The 25777-nt window shown below is 41.8% G+C and overlaps 1 protein-coding gene across 1 annotated transcript in view; it reads right to left on the reverse strand.

Annotated features, from left to right (window-relative positions):
- Positions 1 to 21847, reverse strand: part of FOXO1 (forkhead box O1) — an 86970-nt gene extending 65123 nt beyond the window's left edge. The window contains exon 1 of the mRNA XM_085621769.1: positions 20949 to 21847. Within this exon, the coding sequence (XP_085477895.1) occupies positions 20949 to 21485 (537 nt within the window). The 5' untranslated portion in view covers positions 21486 to 21847. The remainder of the gene's footprint in view (positions 1 to 20948) is intronic.
- Between the last annotated feature and the right edge of the window lie 3930 nt (positions 21848 to 25777).

Below are 25777 nucleotides of genomic sequence, written 5' to 3' on the forward strand. Positions count from 1 at the left end.
AACACATTGGGTGGAGAAATCAACCCTTCAACCAATGGCATGAGAGCAGTAGCTGCCACTCTGTACTGGGCAGAATTGTGGAGATATAAATCGAGCTACTAACGTACAAAATTTGAGAACCAACTGTTATGGGAGATGTGCTTGAATCCAGGACCCCTCAAGTTGGTCCTCTACTGGGCAGGGTAGGGATTTATTCGGCTGCTGAAACCTCTCTAAATCTTCTCAAAGAACTTTTGAACTAGACACATCAAAAGAAACTTACTAGAAGAAATAGGCCTGCATGACCTTTGGAAGAATTCTTTAGCGATGAGATAAACTTTACTTTTTACCAATCAAATCAACTTTATTCGGTCACAGACTATAAAAGTACAAAATGCACACCCAGTCTACATTCTAAATTCCATGGTTAAATGAACGTAAAGTGCAATTGTGCATTCATTAAACATACTTCTGTTGATTTCATACAAATTTAAAAAAAAATAAGAAGTTAAAAACTATAAAAACATAGCCTATACTTGGGTAGAATAAAACGTGATCATTAAACACAATATGGGGGCCTCTAGCACATTTTCTCGAGTTGCGTGCTCAGTACTGGTAATAAAAAAGTCAGGTGGTCCTTATAACTCGCTATGCCACAGATCTATAAGGTTGCTGGGGTCGCAAACAAATTCAGTTCCAGTGTTGTGAACAATATGATTACAGCATGAAACAGGATTAACAATCTCCGCCCCTTAGCAGTAGTTTCCTCCTGATACCCCACATGTGGCCCCAGAACTTAGCAACTGCACAGGCTATAACTTGTCTAGGGTCCGCTTTAAGTATGTGCAAGGCTTCATGTACGGACTTCTGTTTGAGTAATCTGCTGGAGTTGGTTAAAGTTCCTTAGAAATGTATTCTCTGCCCTATAAAGAACGTCCAACCTATCAAAGACCCACAGTTCTGCCTTGTAGAGTCCAGCGTTCACTGCTTTCATTTCATAAATCTGTAGAGGCACCACCACGGGTTTGCTGTGGGAGGAACGCTGCTCTTTACTTATAGCCCCAGCTATTTGTAGGAGTTTCAGAATGGATTTAGCCACTTCGGGCTTCCATGACATGGTGTCAGAAAGAGTAATTCCCAGGTACTCAAAGGTTGTTCCCCTCTCTAACAAAGTCCCGCACAAGGAAAGTCTGCCCTTAAAAGATTTGTGGGGGTTAATCATTAAAAACTTAGTTTTGGAAGTACTGATTTCAAGACCGCTCAAGTCACAGAAATCCTTAAAACTTAAGAGTAGTTTCTGAAGGGCCCCAGGTGTTTTGGACACCAACAAGGTGTCATCTGCAAACAATAGCGTCAGGATTCCTTCTCCTCCCAGCAATGGTGCATCCGAGGGGTCCTGCCGCAAGAATTGAATGACACTGTTCATGTATAATGAGAAGAGTGTAGGGGCAAGCACGCATCCTTGACGGACGCGCATGCTAACGGCTATGATATTTGTCAGTTGCCCTTGGTCACCCAAGCGGATCTTCGTGTAGTTTGCATCATGAAGGTGAATTATCATAGACAAGATCTCCGATTGCATCCCCATATCAGCCAGGCACTGCCACAGTTTGTGTCTAGTGACATGGTCAAATGCTGTTTTTAGATCTATAATGGCAACCTATAGGCTTCCCCAGCCAATTACCACAGTCTCCCACAAGTGTAAAGTTAGGCGGAAGACTTGATCAATTGTTCCCGTTTTGGCTCTAAAGCCCTTTTGAAATGGGGAAAGGATGTTGTTATCTTCAGTACGGGTCTGAATCTTGTTCAGTAGTGCTTGGCTAACCACTTTCTGGATGGAATCAATAAGGCTTACCGGTCTGTACCTGATGGGGGATGATCTATCGCGTTTTTTGAAGATCGGTATCACCTCAGCTCCTTTCCATGACTCAGGGACTGGGGCTCCCGCTGTGATGGCGTTTAACAATCGTGATGTAGGCCGACCAATTCTCCTTATCATATAGAAATAGGTCACTGGGAATGCCGTCAGGTCTAGGAGCTTTTGCCTGGACAATTAGAGGGGAGGACTTTATGTTTTGATATATGAAGAAAGTCAAATGTTAATAATGAACCAGCATAGAAGTGGTTTGCATTTTTGAAAGGTCTGCCTAGTTTAGTCACCCTGGATTCACAGGCTTCTCTAGTGCTCTGGATAATTTTACTTTCTCCACTAGCCCTTTTCTGAATCATTACCTCAAACAATATACAACTTTTCTCTCTCTTCTGGTCTAATACCCATCCAGCCCTTAGGTTTACTTTATACTCCACCAGGTGAATTTACAGGTTTTCGCTCTCATGTACAACACCAGCATTCACATTCATCTCGGTGCCCATTGCCCAAAGAAAAGTGAGAATTTGCAATTTTACATATTGTACAGTTCCTGATGGTCATAATCACTGTGTATTGATCTGAAACGTGGTCGACTGGTCTAGTACACCTTAGCCACACTGCATATTTCATCTGCTTCAGAATGATACAGTGTGTGGAAAGCAATGTTGACCCATTAATAAAAGGTGCCCTTGGTTTCCTCAGCACAGCTTCAAATATATCCAAATACATAGTTGTACACTTGAGAGCGCCCCATATGATAGGGTCCAACCTATTGTTTTCTTCCTATTGACTTAGTTTTTCAATATTTCTTTACCATTTTGGCTAGACAGGGAAAATGTGATAATTCCGTAATTTTTGTGGTATAAATACTGTATCATGAAAGGGTGATCACTACATTCTTATATTGTCTATGAAACGGTCCGGGGGGTGGGGTTGTACTTTGAATGCATCTGCAAGGAACACAATACCAAATACGTTGCACAATGATTCTTATTTATACAACGGTTTCCTAATGGAGAGGTGGTGCCATTTAACACATTGGTGTTCCAACTATTTACCCTTTTAATCAACTAAATGGCATATCTAGTATGCAAAAGCTGAAAGACGGGTGGGATTATTCATAACAGCCCTGTGGTACCCATTTCTGTTACCTCTTCTAGGTGAAATCCATTGCTTAGAGACACATTGTTCTGCTGTGCGCTATATACAGAAATAGTTCTTTGATGAGCTTCCACTTATAAGTCCTTTAAAAAAAAAAATATTACATTTGTACATTGCTAACATGTTACAAAGCGAAACAGTGATACATTGACTCACATTCCAAATACTGCAACAATATCAGCAATCACTGGGTTTAAAAAACCCATAGCTAGTTATTACAAGGAATAGGCCAATGTATTAAGATAAAGTATAAACAGCGTATTATAATAAAACAAGAAGTTTAACAGGCGGCACACAAAAGGCAAAATTATAAAGAAAAAAAGAGGACTGGACTTAGTGCAAGCCTGTGCAGAATGAGGAGTACATGGCAGGCACTTGGGAACCAAGTGTGTGCTCTTTGAGTAGGTAACAGGATGCGAATCAAAGCTGAAGTAGTCAATGGTTACGTCGTTGCAGCAAGGGATGAAGGGTAGCAAATTGTGGTAGAAGCATGACTAATATTACGGTAGGTATCTATTTGCATAAGATTGCATGCAGAAATATATGATGTAATCCATGAGGAAGAAATTATCTCTTGAGCTTCAGAGCTTTTAGCTTTATGGCCTCATGAACATTCAATGTTTTGGTCTTTACCTGATGTCCTGGCAAAATCAATACAGTTGATTTTAAGATGTTCAAGTTTGAATGCCGAACTCGGTTACAGCAGTTGGAAGGGAGTGTAATTCTTGGCTATCGTGCTTTCATCCCTCTGGGGGTATAAGTGAGTAATGGATATAAGCGAGCAGTCCTGAGTTAAGGAAGGACGTGGTTACATATTCCAGGTGCTGTGCCAGAGAAGAATTGGCACAGTGTTTTTGTTTGTTGAATTTTGGAAGCTTCTTTTTGTGATTGATTTTTTTATCATCCCCCTACTACATTTAGTTTCCTTCATGCTGGTATGATATGGAGAAAGACCTTACATGTTATGCATGCAGATCTTAAGAGTGCATCAGCTGTTCAATGGAAGTGAGTTTAGAACTTCTTGTGGCAGAGCGAGATTTTAATCAGTGAGGATTGTTAGGCAGTTGCACCGCCCAGGAAGGAAATAATCAAGGCTTGCACTAGTGTTAAGAGGTTGTGTTCAGAAACCAAGTATTTCAGAGTGTGAATGATACGTAGTTGCATTTGAGCATTTTTTGCTATGTAGTTTACCTGCTTTATAGTGAGAGTTAGTCAGAAAGTATGAATCCTGCGGATTTCACTTTCACTACAAATGTGAGTTTCTTTCTCAGGGTGGCTGAGACGTCAGTATCCAGTAATAGGCAAGAATGGTATGCAGGTGGAGGAATAGCATGGCTCTCACTTCGGGCTGACCATATTGTTAAATATAAACCTCAATAATTTACTGATTTATTTCTAGTATTGGCATCTGGAAATATGGATCTTGTGACAACAGGTCGCCACGAGAAACCTGCAGTGTTAGACATAATATGAGTAGCATTTCGAGTATATTTTTAGTTACCTATTTTTATGTAAATTACATGCTGGCACCCTTTTTTTAAAAAATAAAATGTGAGTGTAGCAGGACTAGACTCCCCTTTCCCCTTTGAGACCTGGCAATGGATTCCACAGCTTACTTTAGATGCAATATGTTAACTTTCTTTAGCAACTGGTCTTAACAGGATTGGTTCATCTTGTGGGTGCAATATTTGGAGGTGAAATCAAAACCTTAGTTACAATATTTTAAAACCTCTTAAATTTTGAAGATCGAATGCCAAACCTGAAGAATCTGCTCAGCTGTCAATGTCTACAATAAATCCAAGGTGACTATGGCGACATTTTAAAGAATTATAAACTAGAAAACTGCTGAAAGCAATTGCTAATGTAAACCCCATGAACCTCTTCATAGATCTAATTGGAGTCAATATCTACCTTGTCTCCTCTATTTGCATCTGCAAATCTGGTCGTCAGTTTATCTCTGGTGCAAGAAGTTTTCCCAGATCCTCTCATCCCAGTTGAAGAAACCTCGAGCTGATGTCTAGCTTGTCTCCACTAACCTCATCTGCAAATCTGGTCAGTTTATCTCTGGTGCAAGATGTTTTCTCAAGTCTCGTCCCAGCTGAAGAAACCCTGCGCTGATGCTAGAGATCTTAACTACTTCCAGGCTGGTTCAGATGTTCCTTTCCTCAAAAAGGGCTCTGAAAACTGTGTTACTTCACAAATTAAACATATGTAGAACAATGAACTTTTAGATTAATTTCAACTGGGATTCAGACATGGTCACCACAAGCTGTGGAGGGTGCACTTCATATTTCCAACATGGTAATTCTTGTCTACTTGCCATACTTCAGCTGTTTGCTGCCTTTGACAGAGTTAACTTCTCCACCCTTAACAATATCCTCAAAGGAGGGTATGGGCAGTGATTGATTTGTTATTGACTGGTCCATATCATACCTACATATCTAAGCAATCCAAAAATCATCACCTCCTTTTCCAGTCCTTTTACCTTGCTACAAATAAGATCACATGGTTCCCTTCTTGCTCCAACTCGCTTTAGCTTCATCTCTAGACATTCTCAAGAATGCAGGGAACGTATGCCACTGATACAATAGTATTTCCTAATCGCCCCTTCGGATTCCAACATACCTATGCATACCTGGATCAACTCCTAGAACTTCCTTGATCGTCACTCAGTGATTAATGACGGGTCCTAATCCTTCGACCTTATTCTTGATAAAAGAACAAATCTCTAATTGACCATTAATGGGTTGGCTAAGCATTCTTGTTTCCAAGTCTCACAACTGCGGGGACTCAGACAGTTAATTCTTGAACTAAACCTCAAAACCATAATTAGATTTGTTGTTCTCTTGAGACTTGATAATTGAAACTTCTTTAAAAGAAGCCTAAGAAAAGTGTACTTCCCGAAAGTGCACAGATGTCCAACAGTTCCACCTCTTGCTTTGTCACTGGAAGTATAATATTGGGCCTTGTAATCCTCATCCTACAAACACTTGAATGGGTTCCAATGAAGTTAGATCACTCTACACGACAGTACGCATCATTCAAAGTCATACACACAGCCTCTTAGCTTTAGCAGGCAAATAAATAAAAACAACCTGCAAGTGTTCAAAAGAGATCATATTTAGGATCAGTAATTTCAGGTGGTGTGTCCAGAATTTTTAACTCACTCTCTTCTGTGCTACAGACCACTTGCGACATTCAGAACGGATCTTAAATTAATTATTTTAAGAAGACACTTGCCAACTTCACCAAATGAACTCTGCCTTGTTCCTTGAGTTCACCATTATTGTTACTTTCCCTTCTGTTATTTACTTCAACCTTGCTGTTTCTCACTAGGTACCTCATTCACGCCCATTTTGTTCTTATTCACATGTTCTTGTTAATTGTTCCTATGTACTAGCCTATTTTGTTGAGCTGGTTTTTAATACCTATTTGTTAATGCACATGTAAATGTTTATCATTTTTTTTTACACCTACAGAATAAAGATTTGAAACTGAAACTGAGCTCAAGACTCTTATGTCTCCATTTTGTTAGTAACAGACCAGCATATTGTTGCTTAACACATTGATTATTTATCATCCTTTACTGTAGAGTTTTACGCTCTGGATTTTCACACTTGTATTTTTTCCCATGGATTGGTAGCTTGAATTTTTGTAAGTGCAAGGTTTTTTTTTTATCTGTCATTGATATTATGTACTATTAGAAACTGTACTCCGTAACTATGTTTTTCAAACTACGTAAAGTGCTTCAACACTCTCAGGCCATATTTGTGATATAAAACTGCAAAAGTTTAACAAATAGATGGTAAGTTATATTCTCTTTAGAGAGAGGACTGTTTAATTGTTTGCCATTATCAGGAGATTTAAGAAGGTCAAATCTTCTGCTTGGGTATATATTTTTTATTCTAAAATACTACTTTAAATTAATCTGTTTCTTCTAAACTGCCATATGAAATGCAAACAAGGATTCAGTCTTAAAGGTATATATTGTTATTATTGATTGGCACAGGTAGAGTGAGCTGTAACTCCAAAGGGTGTACTGCACTTGCATTCAAATGAATCCTCGAAAAAGTGGCTAAAAGGAAGATGAGAATAGTTATGTGTTGAGAGCTTCACGAAATGAAAAACTGAAAATTGACCTTTGTTCAAAGTTTCACAGCAATTACTGAGGTAAGTAAAATCATGCTGGCCCCAGTGTCAAGCATGAAACTGACGATTATGTAGAGTCCATCACAGTATACGATACAACATCTTTACTAATAAACTTGATTGATAGATGCGGTGAAAGAAGTAAACATGGCAGTCATGGTGGATATGGGTAAGTATAATGCTTATAGTCGGAGTAAAAAAAGCAGATGAAGACAAGGAGCTCTCCACAAATCTTGATAGGGTCCTGCATCATCTTCGTTAAGTGGGGATGCTCAAAGTACCAAACGCTGTGGAAACGTTTAAGGAGGAAGAGGAGGAGTTTTCCGTTCTGCATAGCACATACGAGGAATCCTGAGGTCTAACTGGGATTTAGTTTACAGCACGCATAACAGGAAGAAGGGTTGTTGTTAGCATGCAATGCCCACAGTGTTAAGAGGAAAGAGGATGGATGTGTGCTTTACCTCATGGACTTCAGATGGGTTTAAGAGTCATAGCCTTAACTTTATTGTGTTTTAATATTGCTAAGTACGCTGTAAGACAAGGCTATATTTTTAATGTTATATCACTTGTAAAACTGAAAATTTGGCAATTAAGCCTATTTTTAACTATTTACTTTTGTAATTTGTTTACTCAGCTAAAGTGATGATTGTAAAACGTATCCACTGAAAGAAGGCTACAGGCCCACCACAGCACTCACTACCTTTTAGGTCTGGATAGTGATCATTTATCCTTCCGACCACCATCTTACGAGATTGAAATCTCACACTCTAATGTTTACAATGTCTTTCGGATCACTTGTCATCCTACAAAACCATGTACTAATCCTCCTGTGGGAAACGAAGAGGGAACAATAGTGAAGTGGGCTGTCACAAAATACACTTTCCCAACCACAGTCAACCCAGCAAAAAAAGTATTCATGACATAGTTGTAGGTGCAAATTGTTCAATAGCATGGGAACATAAAAGGCTGTGTATATTTGTCCAGAAGGGATCCAGAAATCTTAAACATTGTAAGGCAAGGCCTCACACACCAACCTAGGAGTCATGCTTCAACATAGGGCTGCCTCATTTGTCAGAACTAATGATGGTGATGAATAGGCTCCCTGTTTTTAGGGAGTACTTTCTGTGATGATAGTGCGGGTTCCAGAACTGTAGACTAAACTTCCTGTGCTTCTTCCAAATAGTACTTTATTACTGAAATGTCATGGAGAGGATTAAAAAGAGTTGGGATGCACAGGAGTGTTATTCCTCCAGGACTGTATAGGTCAATGTGTTTCAATTGGTAAAAGCCCCAAGAAACATCACGAATGACATTAAAGAACAAGACCCACCATGGCAAACAACACAAGAGATGTTACGGGAAAGTGATGGAAACAATATATGTGCAGAAACAAGCTGAGTAAACCGCTGTAGAATCGTCTGAAGTCGCCACACGATGGCCCACACAAACTAACGCTGAAAGTAAGCCATGACACCTGAGCGGCTCAGGTAGTAGAAATTCTGACAACACTCACACCAATGATAGCAAACACTGTCCTATGAATTGGTGATCTAGGGTGTCAAATACAGTGGGCCATTCAGAAGGTGAAGCTGTTGCCTGCGCCGTTCTAATGAGAAAGTGTTGGACATATAAATAATAACAGGTGGATACTAGTGATGGAGGGGTGTGGGGGGGGGTCTTTGCCACATCCGTAATCTGCCTCAAGCATAGAGGACAGAGACTCTTAATTGGTGACATAACATCATAAAGGGAATGGGATAAAAACCATACCCAACACCGGAGGCAATGGTTGGATTTGGTATCCATTATAATTCTATTCTTGTGTATGTTGGTTATGTTTGGACAGGACTAGTGCAAGTATACCCTTCACATGAATTGATTAACTACTCCTCACACAGTAAAACAATGAGTGAACAAGTTTTATCAACCATTACTTTTTCAACACGTTACACACTTTCAGCATTCAAGGAACGGGTACCCCTTCCAAACGTTGTAAGATATAGCTCTACTTACTTATGCTGCTGCTAAATAGATACGGCCTTCATACAGGAGACACTCATAACTATGGCTCAAACACTGGAGAAGTTAAACTGTGCACCTATGTACTCGTCTTATAAAAGAAGAGCTCTGATATGGATCATATCAAGGTTCAATGGTTGATCCAGAAACATATTGACCAAGGTCAGGCATTTGTTGATCGAGGGACATCCATATGAGGATTAGAGAGCAATGATACATGTCTATGCCCCTAATAATTTACAGGCCAAGTTCCTTGAATAATTTAGTGACCAACGCAGGTGCTTTCTACTCACTCCCAATGATCTGGAGTGGAGACTTTAACTGCACCCTGTACACTATGCAAAGCAATCATTTCCACCACCACTGAACACTACTGTAAGTTACAATCGAACAAATTACATAGTTGGTTTCATACCTGAACCTTGCTGAAATCTGGAGGACACAACATCCACTGAACAAGGGGAACTTTTCAATCTTCACACTGGATCGGACTTGTTATTTTGCTATATACACTTGACAGTATGTAAAGCAAAGGCAAAGTACACCAAACGGCATACTCATTAATCACCACTGTGATGTACTACAACCTCAGTCTTTTCTGTCATCCACTTCAGGTAGCTGTGCAATGGCAATCAGACAAGTAAATGTGTTTGTGTATCCTTGTAAAGCAGACTGTATGACATTGTGCACTGCGGTAATACCACTGACAAAGCAGGCACAGTCAACTTGAGCACCAAATTAAAGAAGGAAACAAAACGTTGTGACACAAAGTTCCTCATAATTGATGGCTACCCGACTATAATTATATCCATCGGTTTGAGCATGTACTGTTATTTAACGACATTGTGCTTTTAGGTGTTCATTGCTGTAAATATTGTGAGGCCATAAGCATTGCATTTCGTGTTAGAGTTACGCTTGCATAGCTGTTGTGCAAGTTATGAACCACTGAGCCAACCACAGTGTTAATGGTGACGTGATATGTAGCCAGAACTCAAAGACAATTTATGAAATTTGCAACTGCATCAGTTACATAAAGAGTGAGGCCATGGACATTTAGTGTGTGAGTTAAGGCTTACAAGGTTGTTCTGTGAGCTATGGATCAGCTGGCCGTAACTTGCCAATATCAGTAGATTTTCTGTTGAAATGAGTAACCATAACTGTATTTTAACTGTGCTTCTATAAACGAGGTTGTCATCAACATACTGCAAGTTCTCTGTGAACTTCTTTGTTTTTTTTTTATTTATAAAGTACCCCTTCCAAATGTCAACAGCGCAGGCAGACGTTGCAATGGGGATTGGCAAAGCCAGGCACTTAACCCTCTGCATGCTGCCAACCCCAGCCGTGCACAGTTTTTTGTCAGGTGAGACTGGAGACCATGCTTTTTTTGTTTTGCTGCAGATTCACAGTTTGTCTGCAAATTTCCAACAAAACTTAAAACGGAAAAGGTTTGGCCCCCTGTGGGACCCCACCACCAAGCCTAGGGGATTAGAGTATTCCTACCCACCCATTGTCTTTTTGTTTTTTTTCCTAGAACTTTGCACCGATTCCTGAGTCCTAAGATGGCTGCCACCACTTCCTGGTTGAGGTGATGGCAGCTAATCAGATATCAGTTTGAGATGTTGGGATCCACAGAGCCTCCGCATCCCTAGATATACATCGGTTTTTAGCATTAATTGCTCAAAAACTACTGAACGGATTTCAGGGCCTAGATCTAACTTTCTACCCCATTTGGCGCAAATCCGTTCAGCGGTTTAGGCTGCAGTTGTGTCTAAAGTTCTGATGGGAAAATGAGTAAGGAAAATGCATTTTGGTAGCTCTCCTTTTTTCTCAGCCCCTGCATTGACGGATCACCCCAAAACTTTCCATGTGCAAACTACGCAAAAAATAGCCCTTTTTTTTAAAGTTTTGGGACGATTCGTTCAACAGCGCCAAAGTTATTAGCAACACAAAAAAAGCATTTCTTATGGAAACAGAATTGTAACTATAACTACCCAGTAGCGACCGCCACTGGGTATATAAGCCTAGTTATAGTTAGAAAATCTGTTTTCCCCTATACATACCAAGTTAAAACTACTCAAACTAAAAAATTCTAAAGGTATAGTTATAACTTTTTTATTTTCAATTTATCTATCACCTTCAAATTATTAGTGGACCTCATTACACACTCTTCAGCTCGCTAACCAGTAGAGCGGCTTAGCGTGGAGTATAGTACGTTGGAGTAGAGTGGGATAAAGTGTATAGAGTGGAGTATAGTGGACTGGAGTCCACTGAAGTGGGGTAGTGTAGAGTGGAGTAAAGTGTCAGAGTGAAGTGGAGAGGCGTAGCATACAGTCAAAGAAAGTGTCATAAATTGGAATACCGTGTTACACAGTAGAGTGTAGAGGGCTGTCGCAGAGTATTAGAAAGTGATGTAGACTACAGCAGTGTAGAGTGGCATACAGTCTAGTTGATTTGGGGTGCAGTGGCATACTTAGAGATTTGCATACAGTGTTGTAAAGTGGACTAGAGTATCGTTGAGTGGGGTACTGTGGCATACATTATAATACAATGGAGTGAAGGGGTATAAACAGGAGTAAAGTGTCAAAAAGACCATCCAATAAGGAACTCTTCGATAATCCAGAAGGACTGAATGACAATAAGCCATTTCTGCATATATTGATGAAAAAACGTGATGCCTTACATTGGGCTGAAAGGAGAACCATAGTGGTGAGACTTCCTGAACAAAATGACTAGATGTCCAGTTAGATCACTTTGTAATCTTTCTTTGCCTACAAACTACATTTTACCTAAATTCTCCACACCAACTTACAAAATTGGTGGAAGATATTTTGGAATTCTCTTGATTTACTACTGTTAACTGAGACACTCATTGCTTCATTCTCATCTAGAGGAAATACTATGTAAGCAGGCTACTTTATCAGTCACTAAGAAAACATCACCAACTGGATTAATAAGGGCCTTGATGTGCATAACTCTCTGAATAAATGTAAGCTAACCCAAAAAAGTGATAACTCAATGGGGTTAAGTCTAAACGTAAAGCACCTTAATGCCCAAAAAAGGAAATAAGAAGGACAATGGTACTAAAATTAAGAGACTATCCACAAGCTACATTGCATCAAACACTTAATAGGCTATTGCCATCTGGTGAAAAATATTAAAACAGAAATATTTTAGTCTAATAGGACTGAAAAACGCTCCTCAAAACGTTATTCCACCCTAATGACAGATAACGAATCCACTGACTTTTAAAATTAAAACTATACCTTCTCAAAAATTCTGTGCGTCACTACAAGTGTATTTTCTTCCAAGATACAGCAAAACTATCAGGACATTGACTTCAGAGTGACTCAAAGTCTAAAGAAGGTCAGAAGACATGTGTACTCTGCAACAACTCCAAGTAGCTTTCTGAATTTGTTTTCCCATCTCTAGTTAAAGATTTCTCAAAGCATATCATTGGGCTCCTCTCTAGTTATATGGCTCTGCAGGGTACACCACAACAGGAACACCACAAGGTGTCACTCCACATTTAATTCCGGTATTAACCCACCTCACCTTAAAGGAGCTGGCCAAACCAGAGATGTCCTATCTCTCTAAGATCATGGAAAGATTTGCACTTGAACCACAGGAAGAATTGTTGGGTTAATCCAAATTCTAAAATCAGCACAAGTGAGCTTTCCTCCACTTAGAGGCACAAACTATGTGGGTTTTTTTCTGATTGATTTCAAGCAAAAGGTGAATGGCTACAGTCATTGCACTTAGCAAATCTGTGGTCAGACATCCACAAATTGGATTACAACATCCTCCTGGTTATCCTCCATAAAATAAGGAATCCATGGAATGGGCAACTAAAAGATTGTGTCTTTTCTGTCGGAAAGACAGCATGTAGTTTAAACGTCCCTTTTCCACTCCTGTAAGACAATAGATGGTGAGGTCTTAAATTGTTATGCGCCTACACAGTTTTCTTCAACATGTGCTTTCTTCGACTGAACAAACTCATTAACTTGTTTCCAGTTACATTTCATAATTTTAATGAGAAGACACAATAGTGAGTAAAACTCTGATAATGGGAATTCTAGTCTGAACTTTTCCTATTTCTGGTACCAACTATACAAAATTTTTAAAAAGAAGGAAAATGAATGTGCATATAGTGAAATTGTGATAGTAGGAGTTTCATGCCCCTGCACAGCCCCTTGAAGGAAAAGCCTAGGGGTACTCAAATGACACCTTGAAATGGATCCTCAAGTATCTGCCTGGATAAGACGGTTTCTTCAACCTCCTACATTAGGACAGATGTTTCTTTTGGTCATGAACTTTCAGAAGAAAATCCAGGTACTATTGGCACTTTCGATTATAACGAGTTACCCAAGAGCTCCAGCACAGATAAATTGCAGACATTCACACTTAGTTTTGTACCTAGAAAGTTGAGACCGTGTTTTCGTAGGCCTATTCTCACTTTCTTGACCTGCAATGTCTAAGAGAACTATTTTAAGATGTTATATATTGTTCAGTATGACAGAGTTCAGAGAAACAACAATAGAGCTTGCATAGAAAACAGGTGGTGAATTAGCGGTGTACATATTCACATCAACATCATTTTTGATAAATTCTCAAAACTATGTTTTAGAAACAAATTTCAAAAGACAGTTCAATAGGGGCAGGAAATATATTTTACACGGGCATTTTTAACAATTTTCATAGCATACGGGTTGGTAATTTCCTCTTGGCTGTTAATAGTTAACATATATTTTGCCCCTGTAGCTATAAGCCTGGAGATTCCTCAAGGTATAGTATTACAATTAGTTGTGCATTTCAGTTTGAGAGTTTGCCCTCTGGGGGGGGAAGAGTTCACTTAAAAAAGAATTGACAAAAGAAAAGTACCTTGCCGAAAAGAGCAATAGCTGGCTGAACTGGAGGTCAATCTGCCTTCCAGTGTCTCTTGCAGTATCTGCCTTTTCTAGTCTTGCATGGATATCTATGTATGGATTAGCATGCATTTTGTGGAATGGTACCGCTTTCCTATTAATATTTGTCTTCACTATCTAACTTAGTGCACCTTATGATCTGTCACTGTCTTTCTGGTCTCTGATCAAAACAGATTGGGAGGCTGATGATAATTCACCAATAAAGCAACATCCACTTTATCTGACTACCCCTTCTTTTCTATCAATCAGAAGAGCATTTTTCTTTTCAAAGAAAGTGGAAAACATATATGTTCCTTTTGATTTAGAACATGCCTATGGTTCAGTGATTGTTTATATACTTAAAGCATATCATGTGAGAGAACTTCACCAATTCAGCAGTTATCACTTACAGAGGCAGTCCAAGGCTTAAGTAGCCCCTTCTCTGCCTCCCTTCTTGCTCAGCATGGTGGGCCTTTCACACAGCTCATCTTCCACGTCTCTCTTGTATGCAGAACATGGTCAAGTAGCCCATGATGGTGCATTAAAGGTCATAATACATTATGTGGTTGCTTGGTTAGAAGGTACCCGTGTCTCTAGCGTGAAGAACGCCTCTAGCATACAAGCATTCTCCACCGCTTAAAGTGCAAACTTCTCATGGCAAAGTCCGTTTCTATTAGCGTCCTGTTCAAAAAGGACAAGAATATCAGTTTACTGTTGCAGCATACACTGAATCAATTCATGATTTAACCCAGAGGTGCCACCTGGCCATGACCAATCTTCTCGTCCATTAGTCCCAACTCACACTCTTCAATTACTTTCAAAATCATATATTACATTACTTGTGGAGGAAGCATTTAAACCTTAAGTGCTTGTAATGCCAAAGGGTTTGTTATTCCTTTAGGCGAAGCAGCAGTATATGTAGATGTATCACAAACAAGATAACTTTGCACCATTTCAAGTTGAGCTGGAATAAGCTTGGTGAGGGATGTTTCTACAGCAGGTGTAATTAATGCACGAATGAACCACCAGATCAAGTTTGTGCTTCCTGGGTAATTGCCGACCTCACAATGAATATGGAATGTTAAAGGCTGAAAAGCGGATATTGATTACTTCAAGTGAAAAACTGTGTTGCAAATAATTTCTCTCAAAACACGTTTATTGTACGTTTTGAATTTAATGAGAAGTTATACAAATTTATTTAGGGCGACAGGCGTCTATCTACATAAATACGTTTGGAGCAAATGATAAGAAATACAAATTAAATGGAAAAATGATATTATATCAATATTATCGGCTTACAAGACCAATTAGCTAAAATGTGCCCCGAAACCCAAACATTCCTTAAATGTGTGAGCTGTCATGCATCACTGTGGAGACACTGAAGGCAAACAAATTAACAATCTTGTTTCCAGGCTTCTGCGTGGAATCAGAGAGCATTATAAGTAGTCTCAAAGTGTTACATTTTGTAAACATCTGTACACGTTTTTGTACTGGAACCGGTGTCAGCACACTGCAAGCTAAACTCACAGCTCAGTGCATTTCCTGTCAGTGCTGGCTGTAATACTAAATGCTTTGCTTTGGTGAATCATATATATTACACAAGTTTGAATCATGTATTCATACAAATAAAAATCGTGCTTTATTGGCAGAAACTCCTTTCATAGATCCATACTGTAAACAGACAGAAAAAGGGCTTGTGCTGTGGGGGTTGGGCCTACTTGTCCATCTGACAAAGAAAACATGAACGCGTGACCCCAAACAATATGTCCTGGGCGTCGGGATAGAAATTCTACACCCCTGCAGACACACTTTGACCCTGTATCACAACATTAAAATGCAGCTAATATACCATTCAGAAACAGACTAACATATTGAAAGAATGCTCACAATCTCACAAGCCCCCCTGAAATCTGGGGACCGGGTCTTGCTATCCTACTACTTACTACAGACAAACCTACAATGCATCTCTTCCACAAAGAGATGCTTTATTTACTTTTGGACATCACTTACTCTTGCCTCTCCTTGTACGTTACCGCCTTTTCCAGTTATTCTGTCCATATACATTTGTATTGTTTACATTACTCAAGAATATGCAGCACTGTTGCAATGCGCTGTTACTCTGACCGTATACTGTATCAATATTCCGCTCAAATATATAAATACAAACTGTGATGATCAATGTAAAGGTAAATCGGGAGCACCCCTGTCAATCTAAAATCGCAAATATTATTTCAGTCTCTGTAAAGCGCAGAAACAACACTAGACATTATGTATGCACTAGATAAAAATTGAAATACATTTCACTAATAAAGATTGGAGTGTTTTAACTGGTGTCATAACGCCAATAATAGCAATAAAGGAAGTGTCTTTCATACTGTACAATTAGACTGGGGCATCAGTATCCACAGGTACCTGTTCAGTGGATAAAGGAACTAGGCTGATTAAAAAATGGAAAGAAATATAGACAGAAATACGATTAGATGCTGTAAAGGAACAATTTTTACCGAGTCTGATTAGATCATAGCAAGTGATGGAAGCAGCGGGAACACAGATAGATATACGTAACTATGAAACTATTTTGGCCGGTGTGAAAACCGCTCTGCGAGTTGGCTTGGTGTTTGTTACGCTTTGACAAGCGGCTTGGGGTGATTAGACGTTAGCGAAATACTTGAAAACACACGATGGAAAAAAAAGGTTCAAAAGTGCCAAATGCTGGCGAACGGGGAAATACTAAATGCGCAGAAAAGAAATAAAAACACTCCAGCAGGACATTATAGTCCAATTAAAGACGCCACAGAAACCCCTGTGTGTGAATAGATATCTTGTTTTTTAGACGTCACACACCGACTCATTGCCAGTAAGATGCCCGAGAGTTTCCCCGTGGCTGTGATTTAAAATTCGAGTGTAAAGAGACTCTGTTCTGAACTCGAGTCAGCAGCTCCAGTTCACATAACTCTATGTGCTGCTGCAACACCACGACTACACGTGGGCGTCTTTGGTTATTAAAAGCACCACAGTTAGTAGGAGTTTAAAAAAATCACAAGATGTGTTTACAAAACCAACCACGCGGTGGTCTAAACATAAACAACACGGGCAGCTCTAGTGATACCTTCAGTGCGCCCGGGGAGAGACAAGGAAATGGAGAGAAGCCTGTGCTGTGCATTCGGTATCCCATGAAAGGAGGGGATACACAACTGCATTTGGTGCCAAACGCTACGTGCACAACAACACTGAACAAATGCTTCGCTGGCGCACTTCTGCCTCTGTGTAGGATTCCTCGCCCCGGGAGCGCAGGGAGGTGGCTTCGCGAAGGGCTCTTGCCTCCCTCAGACTCGGGCCTCCCACTGACGTCTGTTTTGGAAGTGGTGGCGATCGCCCGATTAGAAGAGGGCACGGTAGCCGTGAATAGGGAGAGCTGAGCCAGTTCCGACCCGGTATCCATATGGCTGCTGCTTGGCCTTAGAAGCCAAAGCACCAGCCGAGCCATCGAAAGTACTGGCATGCAAATCGCACAACAAAAGTACTTGAAAAATAAGTAAAAGACTAAAAGTCACACAAATGTATTGAACATTTGAAAGTTTCAATGTGTTGCTAGATTATATCACCGCACAGAGCGATAACCTCCCAGCCCTAACAACGATTCTATAAGTAAACCGTCATTCTCCACCTACATGTGGCCAATATTCTAGCATAGATCGAGCAACGTTAGAGGCTATTAAGTCATACCTACGAGTTATTTACATAACACACGCTGAACTGAATTACTTGAAGAATCTCCCACGTGCGACGAGCACAGAAAATGAGACGCAATTAAGTAAACACAATCTGGTCAACAAGGGAACATGGAATTTGACCCAAGTTTTCCTAGTTACACATTAAGCAATTCAACCACTACAGATATCTCATCTAGCCTGTTTAAGACAAAAAGGCAATACCTTGCGGTAATCTTTTGAGAAGCTAAATGAATACACTGAATTAAATAAATACACTTATCACAGATTAAATGAATTTGACACGAGTCTACCTTAAAAAACTACAAAAATAAATTACAATAGGTTAAAACACTCTAGCTGGTGTTTATTATCTCCGGTCTCCAAGATTAAGAGAATGATTTCAGCAGAGGCTCAACACATCAGTGAAGGCAGTTACACATATTAGCAAAACAAACTTGTCTCGGCCCACAAAGGTGGCTCTCAGGTTACAGGTCTTTAATGAAACAAAAAGTGCAAAGCTCAGCAGCAGACTTACATGAACATGTTCTTTGTTTAAATGCCCAAAAGGCTTTGAGCAGAAACACACTCCACACATGTGGCCTTGGAAATAAGCGCTAGCTGTCACCCCAGACTATTGTTTTTCCAAAAAATAATGCAAAATAAACATGAGTAGAGGTGCTTTGGTCTGTGGACTTTGTCTATTAGCGTGTTAAATTTAGGTTTACCTTTTGACCCCCGCCCACCACAGCATACTGCCTACATTAGCCCACTTTACCCATTAGCTCCCCTCAGTTTGACTGACTGCACAACGGCTCTGCACATTATTTGAATTCGCCTAAAAACAGTTCCTTTCTCTTATGTGACGAAGCTGGCTGAAAGTATTTTATTTTGTTTATATTAACTTTAAATACCAGCTGTTTATTTTGCCTGTGCATGTGGTGCCCAATTAGATGGCATTGGCTTGCAATAAATAAAATGTAAAAAAAATAACCACTGTACCTGCTTGCAAAGGCCAGACCTATTAGCTTTGCCCGTGTATGCAATGTATGTCGTCAGCTGTCACTTTATAGTTTTTGTATGTCAAAATGGGCATTTGAGAGGAATATGTGTCATGTCTGGATGCCGGATGAGCTCTCCTTTAGCTCAAAACTGAGCAACGGGACAGGGCTGGGCGGGAGCCAGATATTCGGCTAGAGCCTAGTGCAGCTCGCCCACAATATTTACCTGATCACTTGGATCCATCCCAAAGACACTGCTCTGCCATCATGCCTAGCCACTTCCATGGCGGAACTGGTCGAGGGCATAGCACTCATTTACCAACCTGCCTTGAGGAGATGACATTATGCACCTTTTGACCTCTGAAGATGTCACAGTGTTGACCACTTACCCAACCCTAAACCTCTCAATAGCCTCCTATTTCCTGCTGAGAAAGTAGGGGGCAGGTCAAGACGTGACACTACAGAACGAGCATAGGGCTCGTACAGTCTGGTTTGCATTTGCTGCCTCTGCCATCATGACCTCTTAGTTCAGCAGTGGTATCGGCCTGTCTGATGTTCATGGTCGTGTAGGCTTGATCTTTCTCTGGGAGTCTTGACACTCTTGCCCCACACTGTTTCTTACTATCTCGGAATCCATCCCATGGTGGGGGATAAATTATCAGCTGCTGTTCCACCCAACATGGCTTCATGGCTGCTTTTGGTTCACTTTCACTGTGTTACTGTCTTGTTTCTCAACACCAGGAGTCACTGCGAAAAGGTAGGCACCGACATGCCACCATGCAGTTGGTCATCCTGTCAGAGCTATTATGGGCATCATCAGGCCTTTAGCGTTATGAAGCCGGTAATTTAAAACCCCTGGTATGTTGTGCCGATGGCCATTTCCATGTTTTCAATATGCTGCTGGACATTACCCTTTAGAAGATCGTGTGTTGTTTGTCACCCATCCAGAGCTACGGTGTTATAGGTTGCTACTTTTATTGTTAATGTGAGCTATTGGTCACCTCTCCTACAGCTTTACTATTTAAGTCACTTATCGTGGAATTACTGTGCTGTTTTATACCAGCCTCTATGGTGGTAGATGTGCTATTTGTTCATACTACCATGATCCACATGTACTGCTAGTGACCAGACTGTGCCAGTAGTCACCCTGCTATTCCATTCAGTTTCAGCATAGTGGACTTTCCCAAGAACTGCTGTGAACGTACTATATCAATGTACTGTTTTCAAGGAGAAAACGCTATTGTGCTATCAGTCAATGCCTCAAAGTTGTTACTGTGCACTTGGTAACGGCAATCTGGTAGTACTGCGTTGCTATTCTTTCCCGCCCAGATCACTGTGCCCTTGGTCACTTTGCTACAGTGACCATGTGTTGTATGTCACTCCCTTACCAACAGGCACCTACACTTTTGGTCATGTCATGGTACAATGCTGGTCACTTCTCGAAGCGTTCTACTGTGTTTGGTTCTCCACACCTTGCTACTGTATTGTAAGGCAGCTCCACAGCGATATGGTTAAGATGAACACTTACTACTGGTGTTAAAATAGTGAATGGCCAGCCAATGCGCCCCTCTGTGGTTACTCCACGTGATAGCCCTGTGCTGTTCAGCCACAATGATGACGTCTGCCAATCCGTTGGCCTCCCTACATGTTACAATGGAGACAGTCTCTCAACTCCGTGTTACGGTCCCTAGTATTTCTGCTCTTTATCACTGTGTTGAAAGCCCCAACCCTAGTGTGTAACTGTTCTACTTTCCCGTATGGTTACTATGTGGTTTACTCAACATGGGATCCGTTGTGATTATAGCCACCATAGTGAAATATTATTGCTCACTCCCCCCTCATCCTGTCTCTATGCTGCTGGTCATGCAAACAATGTGTAAAAGTGCACCAAGGCACCCACACTGAGCTGTTGTGTTCTTTATCACTAGACTAACAATGCCGTTTTGTTTACTATTCCACTTTGATGCCCCCTCCCCCCGTGCTGCTGATCACCCCGAACTGCTCAACACCCCCTACTTAAGTCGCGCACCCATGAGGTTGACTACTTCCATCCCTGGTACACCCGTGCTGCTGGTAATCCCTAGTGGCGTTATGGTACTAGAGGTTATCTCCCACCAGGGCGTCCGTTTGCTGTGGGTCACTCCCCCATACTCCTCACCTTCCAGCCGGCGGAGCTGTTGCTGTCCCCCTTGTCCTTGAAGTAGGGCACACTCTTCACCATCCAGTCGTAGATCTGCGACAGGGTGAGGCGCTTCTCGGCCGAGCTCTCGATGGCCTTGGTGATGAGATCGGCATAGGACAAGTTGCCCCAAGCGTTGCGGCGGGCGGAGCTGCTCTTGCGGGGTGGCACCTGCTGCTGCAGGGGGGGCGCAGGGTGCGGCGTGTGCGGACAGCCCGGCTCGGGGCAAGGGAAGCCACCACACGCCCCGCAGCAGCCGCTCGCTGCCTCGCTTTCCTCCAGCAGGCTCAGATTGGCCAGGAAGTCACGGCTAAAGTCCCCCGGAGATCCCTCGTAGGTGTCAGAGGCCTGAGGTGGAGGTCCGCCCGGAGCACCCTGAGGAGAGCCCGCGCAAGAGCCAGGGGGCTGCTCCGCGGCGCTCACCTCCGGCCGGGGAAGTGGCCAGGTACACGAGCGCGGCCGGGACAGCGGTGCGAAGTCGGGATCAATGTCCACCACCTGTGGGGCCTCAGCCATGGCTGACTGAGAGGAGCTCCTGGATGCAGTAGTACTTCTCTCCCGGAGGAAGACCGGTAACTCGCGCCCGACGCAACTCCCCCCCACACCACCACTCCGCGAGCGAAAAATCACTCTGTGCCGCTGTTGACTTCAAGCTCCGTCCACACGCCGAGCCGTCAAAGTCAGCTGAGTCAACCCCCCGGCCCGCGAGCTGCGGAACTCCTAGGAGTCACTCTACTCTCCCACGGCTGGGCCAGTCTGGCTGTCTCTCCACGCGCCGCACTTCAGCCGCGAGACGCGTTCTGCCCGCGCGCCGCTCACGCTGACAGCGCCTGTTGCATGCCACAGCCGGTACCCAGACTGAACTTCAGACCAGAAGGAATCCGCGCTGTCACTGCAGCGGCGCTAGGGGCGTGTCCACGCGCCTGTGCCCGCCTACAAGCTCACCTCCCCTACGCCGGCCCCCGCCCCTCGGCTGGTGTGGCGACAGTAAGTCTCCTGGCCAATGGGGCGGCGCAACGCTGTGAGCGCTACCGCCCGCCGGCTGCGGGGGCCGCGGCTGTTTGCTCGTAGCGAGGGTTGAGTGGTGTCTGTGTGGTGCCCCCACCTCGATGGTTGCCTGTTTTCCTAGTAATGCACGAGGCCTGCGCCTCCCCCACGCTCTGATTGAAAGTGCGCAATGTTTTGATTCCAGAAAGCATACGAGCGGCGGCGGCGTGGAGGCAAGAGGGCTGTGTTTACAGTCAGAAACACAACATTAACTGCGAAGTGGGTCTGTATCAACCCCTCTGATTATTTTCTCGTCTTCACATGGCTGCAGTTTGCATCCTGGAATTTAAATTATCGTGAGTTAGGAAGGACCGTGACATCCCCTGCGTACAAAGTGCGGTTTGTTTACCAAAATAAAAACAGCTTCCAAATGGTATCCTCGGGCGACAGGGCAGAAACTCGACAGACTCTTGTATTGTTTGTTAAAGCCTGCTTTACAAAGAAATGGTCAGATTTAGAATTTCACCCGGCATAATCTCTCGCAACTAAAGGAACCGCTCCTCACTGCATCACTAACTCCTCCCTGCTGTTAAACCACCCTCTTTCCCCACGTTACACCGTGTCCAAACCTACAAACCCTCCCACCGTTTCTCTGTCCCTATCCTTTCACAGAATATTCGTTTTCTTTCAACTTTGGGCATCATGGGTCTGAATCTCAGATAAGCGAATCCAGTCCTCCTTAAACAACTAATATTCCCATACCTTATGTCCCTATTCGCTGCCGCATGCAAACCACCTGCCTTGCAAAAAATACAAACAACCAGAACACGCATTCCCCTGTTTATCTCCCCCTTTATCCATGTCTTAAGCCATACCGCTTCTACAACTCTTTCAGTGTATGCATTAACTGCCCCATCACATGCCTCACGTTTCTCACCAATCTCCCCTCACCCTTTTAAAGCTCAACCTCAACTGCTTCCTGTATGCTGTCTTCTGTGCATAATCGAACCACTGCAGCTCCACTCATCATCCCGCTAGCCAGTAGACACCTCACACAACTGGTATATTAAAGCACAGGGAAAGAAAATTTTTAAGAATGGCTGACCTCCATCTTCGATCTCTTGCACTTTCCTTCCAAAAACCCTATCTCTGTCGCTTTCGTAGCTGCCCCATCCGAAACATGTGTCCCAAACTCATTCGGTTGCATTCCCAGCTCTCCCAAACACATTTGTAAGACCTGCAGCAACTGAAAGCATTTTCAATGGCACTCCATCTGTATGCTGAAAAACACACTCCTTCACCCCAAGATCTCAGTCTCCTAAATCTTTCAAACCAAGCTGGACAATCCAGCTCCATGACTCCCACTTCCTCAGTACCACTTCATTGCCCCGTCTTCTCTGATCAGTCTTAGAGAACCTCAACTCAACAGTAGTGCTCTGTGCAGGGCCGGCTTTAGCACTGGTGGCACCCTGTGCAACAATGTTTGTTGGCACCCCCAATGACCACCTCCGCCACAGATTCCCTAACTACCACCATTTGACAGTGCCACTCAAGTTCCCATAACCACTGTCTCTTAGATTAATTTAGTTTTAAAGCACCACTCATACCAGTTTAAGATGTCACACTTTACACCACACACACACACACTGCACAGAGACAATCAATACATGTGTAAATGAGTGCATAGGAAATGGTACATAAGACAGAGGCCTACAAGGTGTAGGAGTCACATGTCATCAATTCTGGTAGGCAGTATACTTTAAGAGTCCTTGGTCTGGAAAAACGCAAATTCAGAATTTAAAAAGTAGCACCATTGTTAGGGGTTTTCTTTAATAATAAGAATTGATTTCTAACTAAATGAACCCTTTTTGCAATATTAGGAGAACAAAAGACTGGGCAAAAAAACACATAGCTCTAATACATTCCTTGCAGTCAATATATGAGGATTTTCATTTATAAACTGCAACTAACAAAAGGATCTCTCTGATAAAAGCGGTAACCCATTGACCAATTTATATTATATGCACTTTGTGATCTAAATGGAACAAGTTCTTTTCAGCAGGCCTATTAACCCTCTGCACTACGAGTCAAAATTTCTTAGGCAAAGCTCCGTTTTCTCTCCAGGAAGAACATTAATCAAATGAGTTATCTTGACATTTTTATTGCTGGGACTAGGAGCGCTACAGCAGGTGTTTTTAGAACAATAAACATGGCGCCCCCACCCTAAGTCAGCGCCTGGTGCAATGGCACCGATCGCACCACCCTAGAGCCGGCCCTGGCTCTGTGCCCTCTATTGCACATCACTCAGCTACATCTTTGCATGTCTTGCCCTTCCTAGTGATCCAGAAATCTGGGCCAACCTTCTTACCATTCGTCCTCCGATGAATGATTTCTTTGCCAAAATGTGAAGGGAGATAGCAGCAAATCTATCAATTTCAATTAATAGTGTAACCTATTTAGCTACACAATAAGGACCAAGAATCAGTGACTATATTGAGAAAGTTTATTACAAGTTAGCAGTCAAGTTAAAGTACACAAATTTTAGCACTATACTATAAAGGTACAGAATAACAACTGGGAAACCCAACCTCCTAAAGAAGTTTAGATGTATTAGTATAAGACAAACAAGTAGTTCAGTCACAGCAATACAAAAGATCAATAACAAAATTTGATGCTCAGTAAAGAGTTTCTACTTCTCTCTTGTCTACATGAATACAATCTAAAATTGTTTAAGGTAAAGTCCAAACTAAGATGATGGTTTAATAGTCTAAAAAGATCTCAAAATTCAGGAAAATGCAGAAAGTTAGGAAATTATGGGAAAGTATGGGAAGTAAAGGAAGGTGTCAGCATCTCAGAAGTTCAGTCAATAGTCTTCTTGGGTCAGGGGAATTGAGTGCTAGCCTAAGCCACACTCAGCAAAGAATCAAAAGGGAAAGCCTAGAGGTCTAAACCTCTCCAAGTCCAAAGGAAAGTAGCTGTGTCCTCTGACAGTGTGTACTTGAGTTATTTGCACTAAAATCTCTAAGTTAACACCCCTCTGTCCGCATCATCAGGGGTTCCATCACCCTTTACCATTCTTGCTTTGTAAGCTGCAGCATTTATGAAATGTCCCACACTGAACATGGGACTACATCATCCATGGTCACTTAAGCCATGTTGTAATACTGCTGAATAGGACCCTTCAGTTAACACTCTAGCTCTCCATGTTCCTTGTCAAGGTCTTCTTCTCAGGCTCTCTTGCGTTAGTACAGTGCTGTATCTGTTCCCAAACTAACAAACCATGTGAATTATACCTGCAAGTGAAAGACATGCATGCAGATAGGGAAAACAGTATGTTATGCAGAATAAAAAACAGGCCTAGTCAGGACAACGTAAAGTATTAAATCAATTGTGCACATTTAATATACATGTGCACATTAAAACACAAATAAAACTGTCAGTATATTAGATTCACTATAAAGTTCAAAAAGGTAAAATAACTTTGAATATATGTCTTTAAATGTGACTAAGAACTACATTCAAATGTAAAGATGAAATATTAGTGCACAAGTAAATCCATTGTTTCTAATATGGATACATGTCAATAGTATGAGGATGGTTACTCCTCAATCATCTAAACATTAAATATTGTTTAATGATTAAGGTACACAGCGTATAATAATTCTAGAGTGAATGCACTTCAATAATGATGTTCAGTGCAACACTTTACATTAATGCTTTTAGGGCACACAGGAAACATGTGCTAAGTGCACGTTTATGTTAAGTATTTGTGACGTATAAGGGTGGAGCCAAAAATACTCTGCTCCAATCCCCCCTCTGAT

Source organism: Triturus cristatus, chromosome 8, assembly GCF_964204655.1.
Source record: "Triturus cristatus chromosome 8, aTriCri1.1, whole genome shotgun sequence".
In the NCBI taxonomy this organism is placed as follows: domain Eukaryota; kingdom Metazoa; phylum Chordata; class Amphibia; order Caudata; family Salamandridae; genus Triturus; species Triturus cristatus.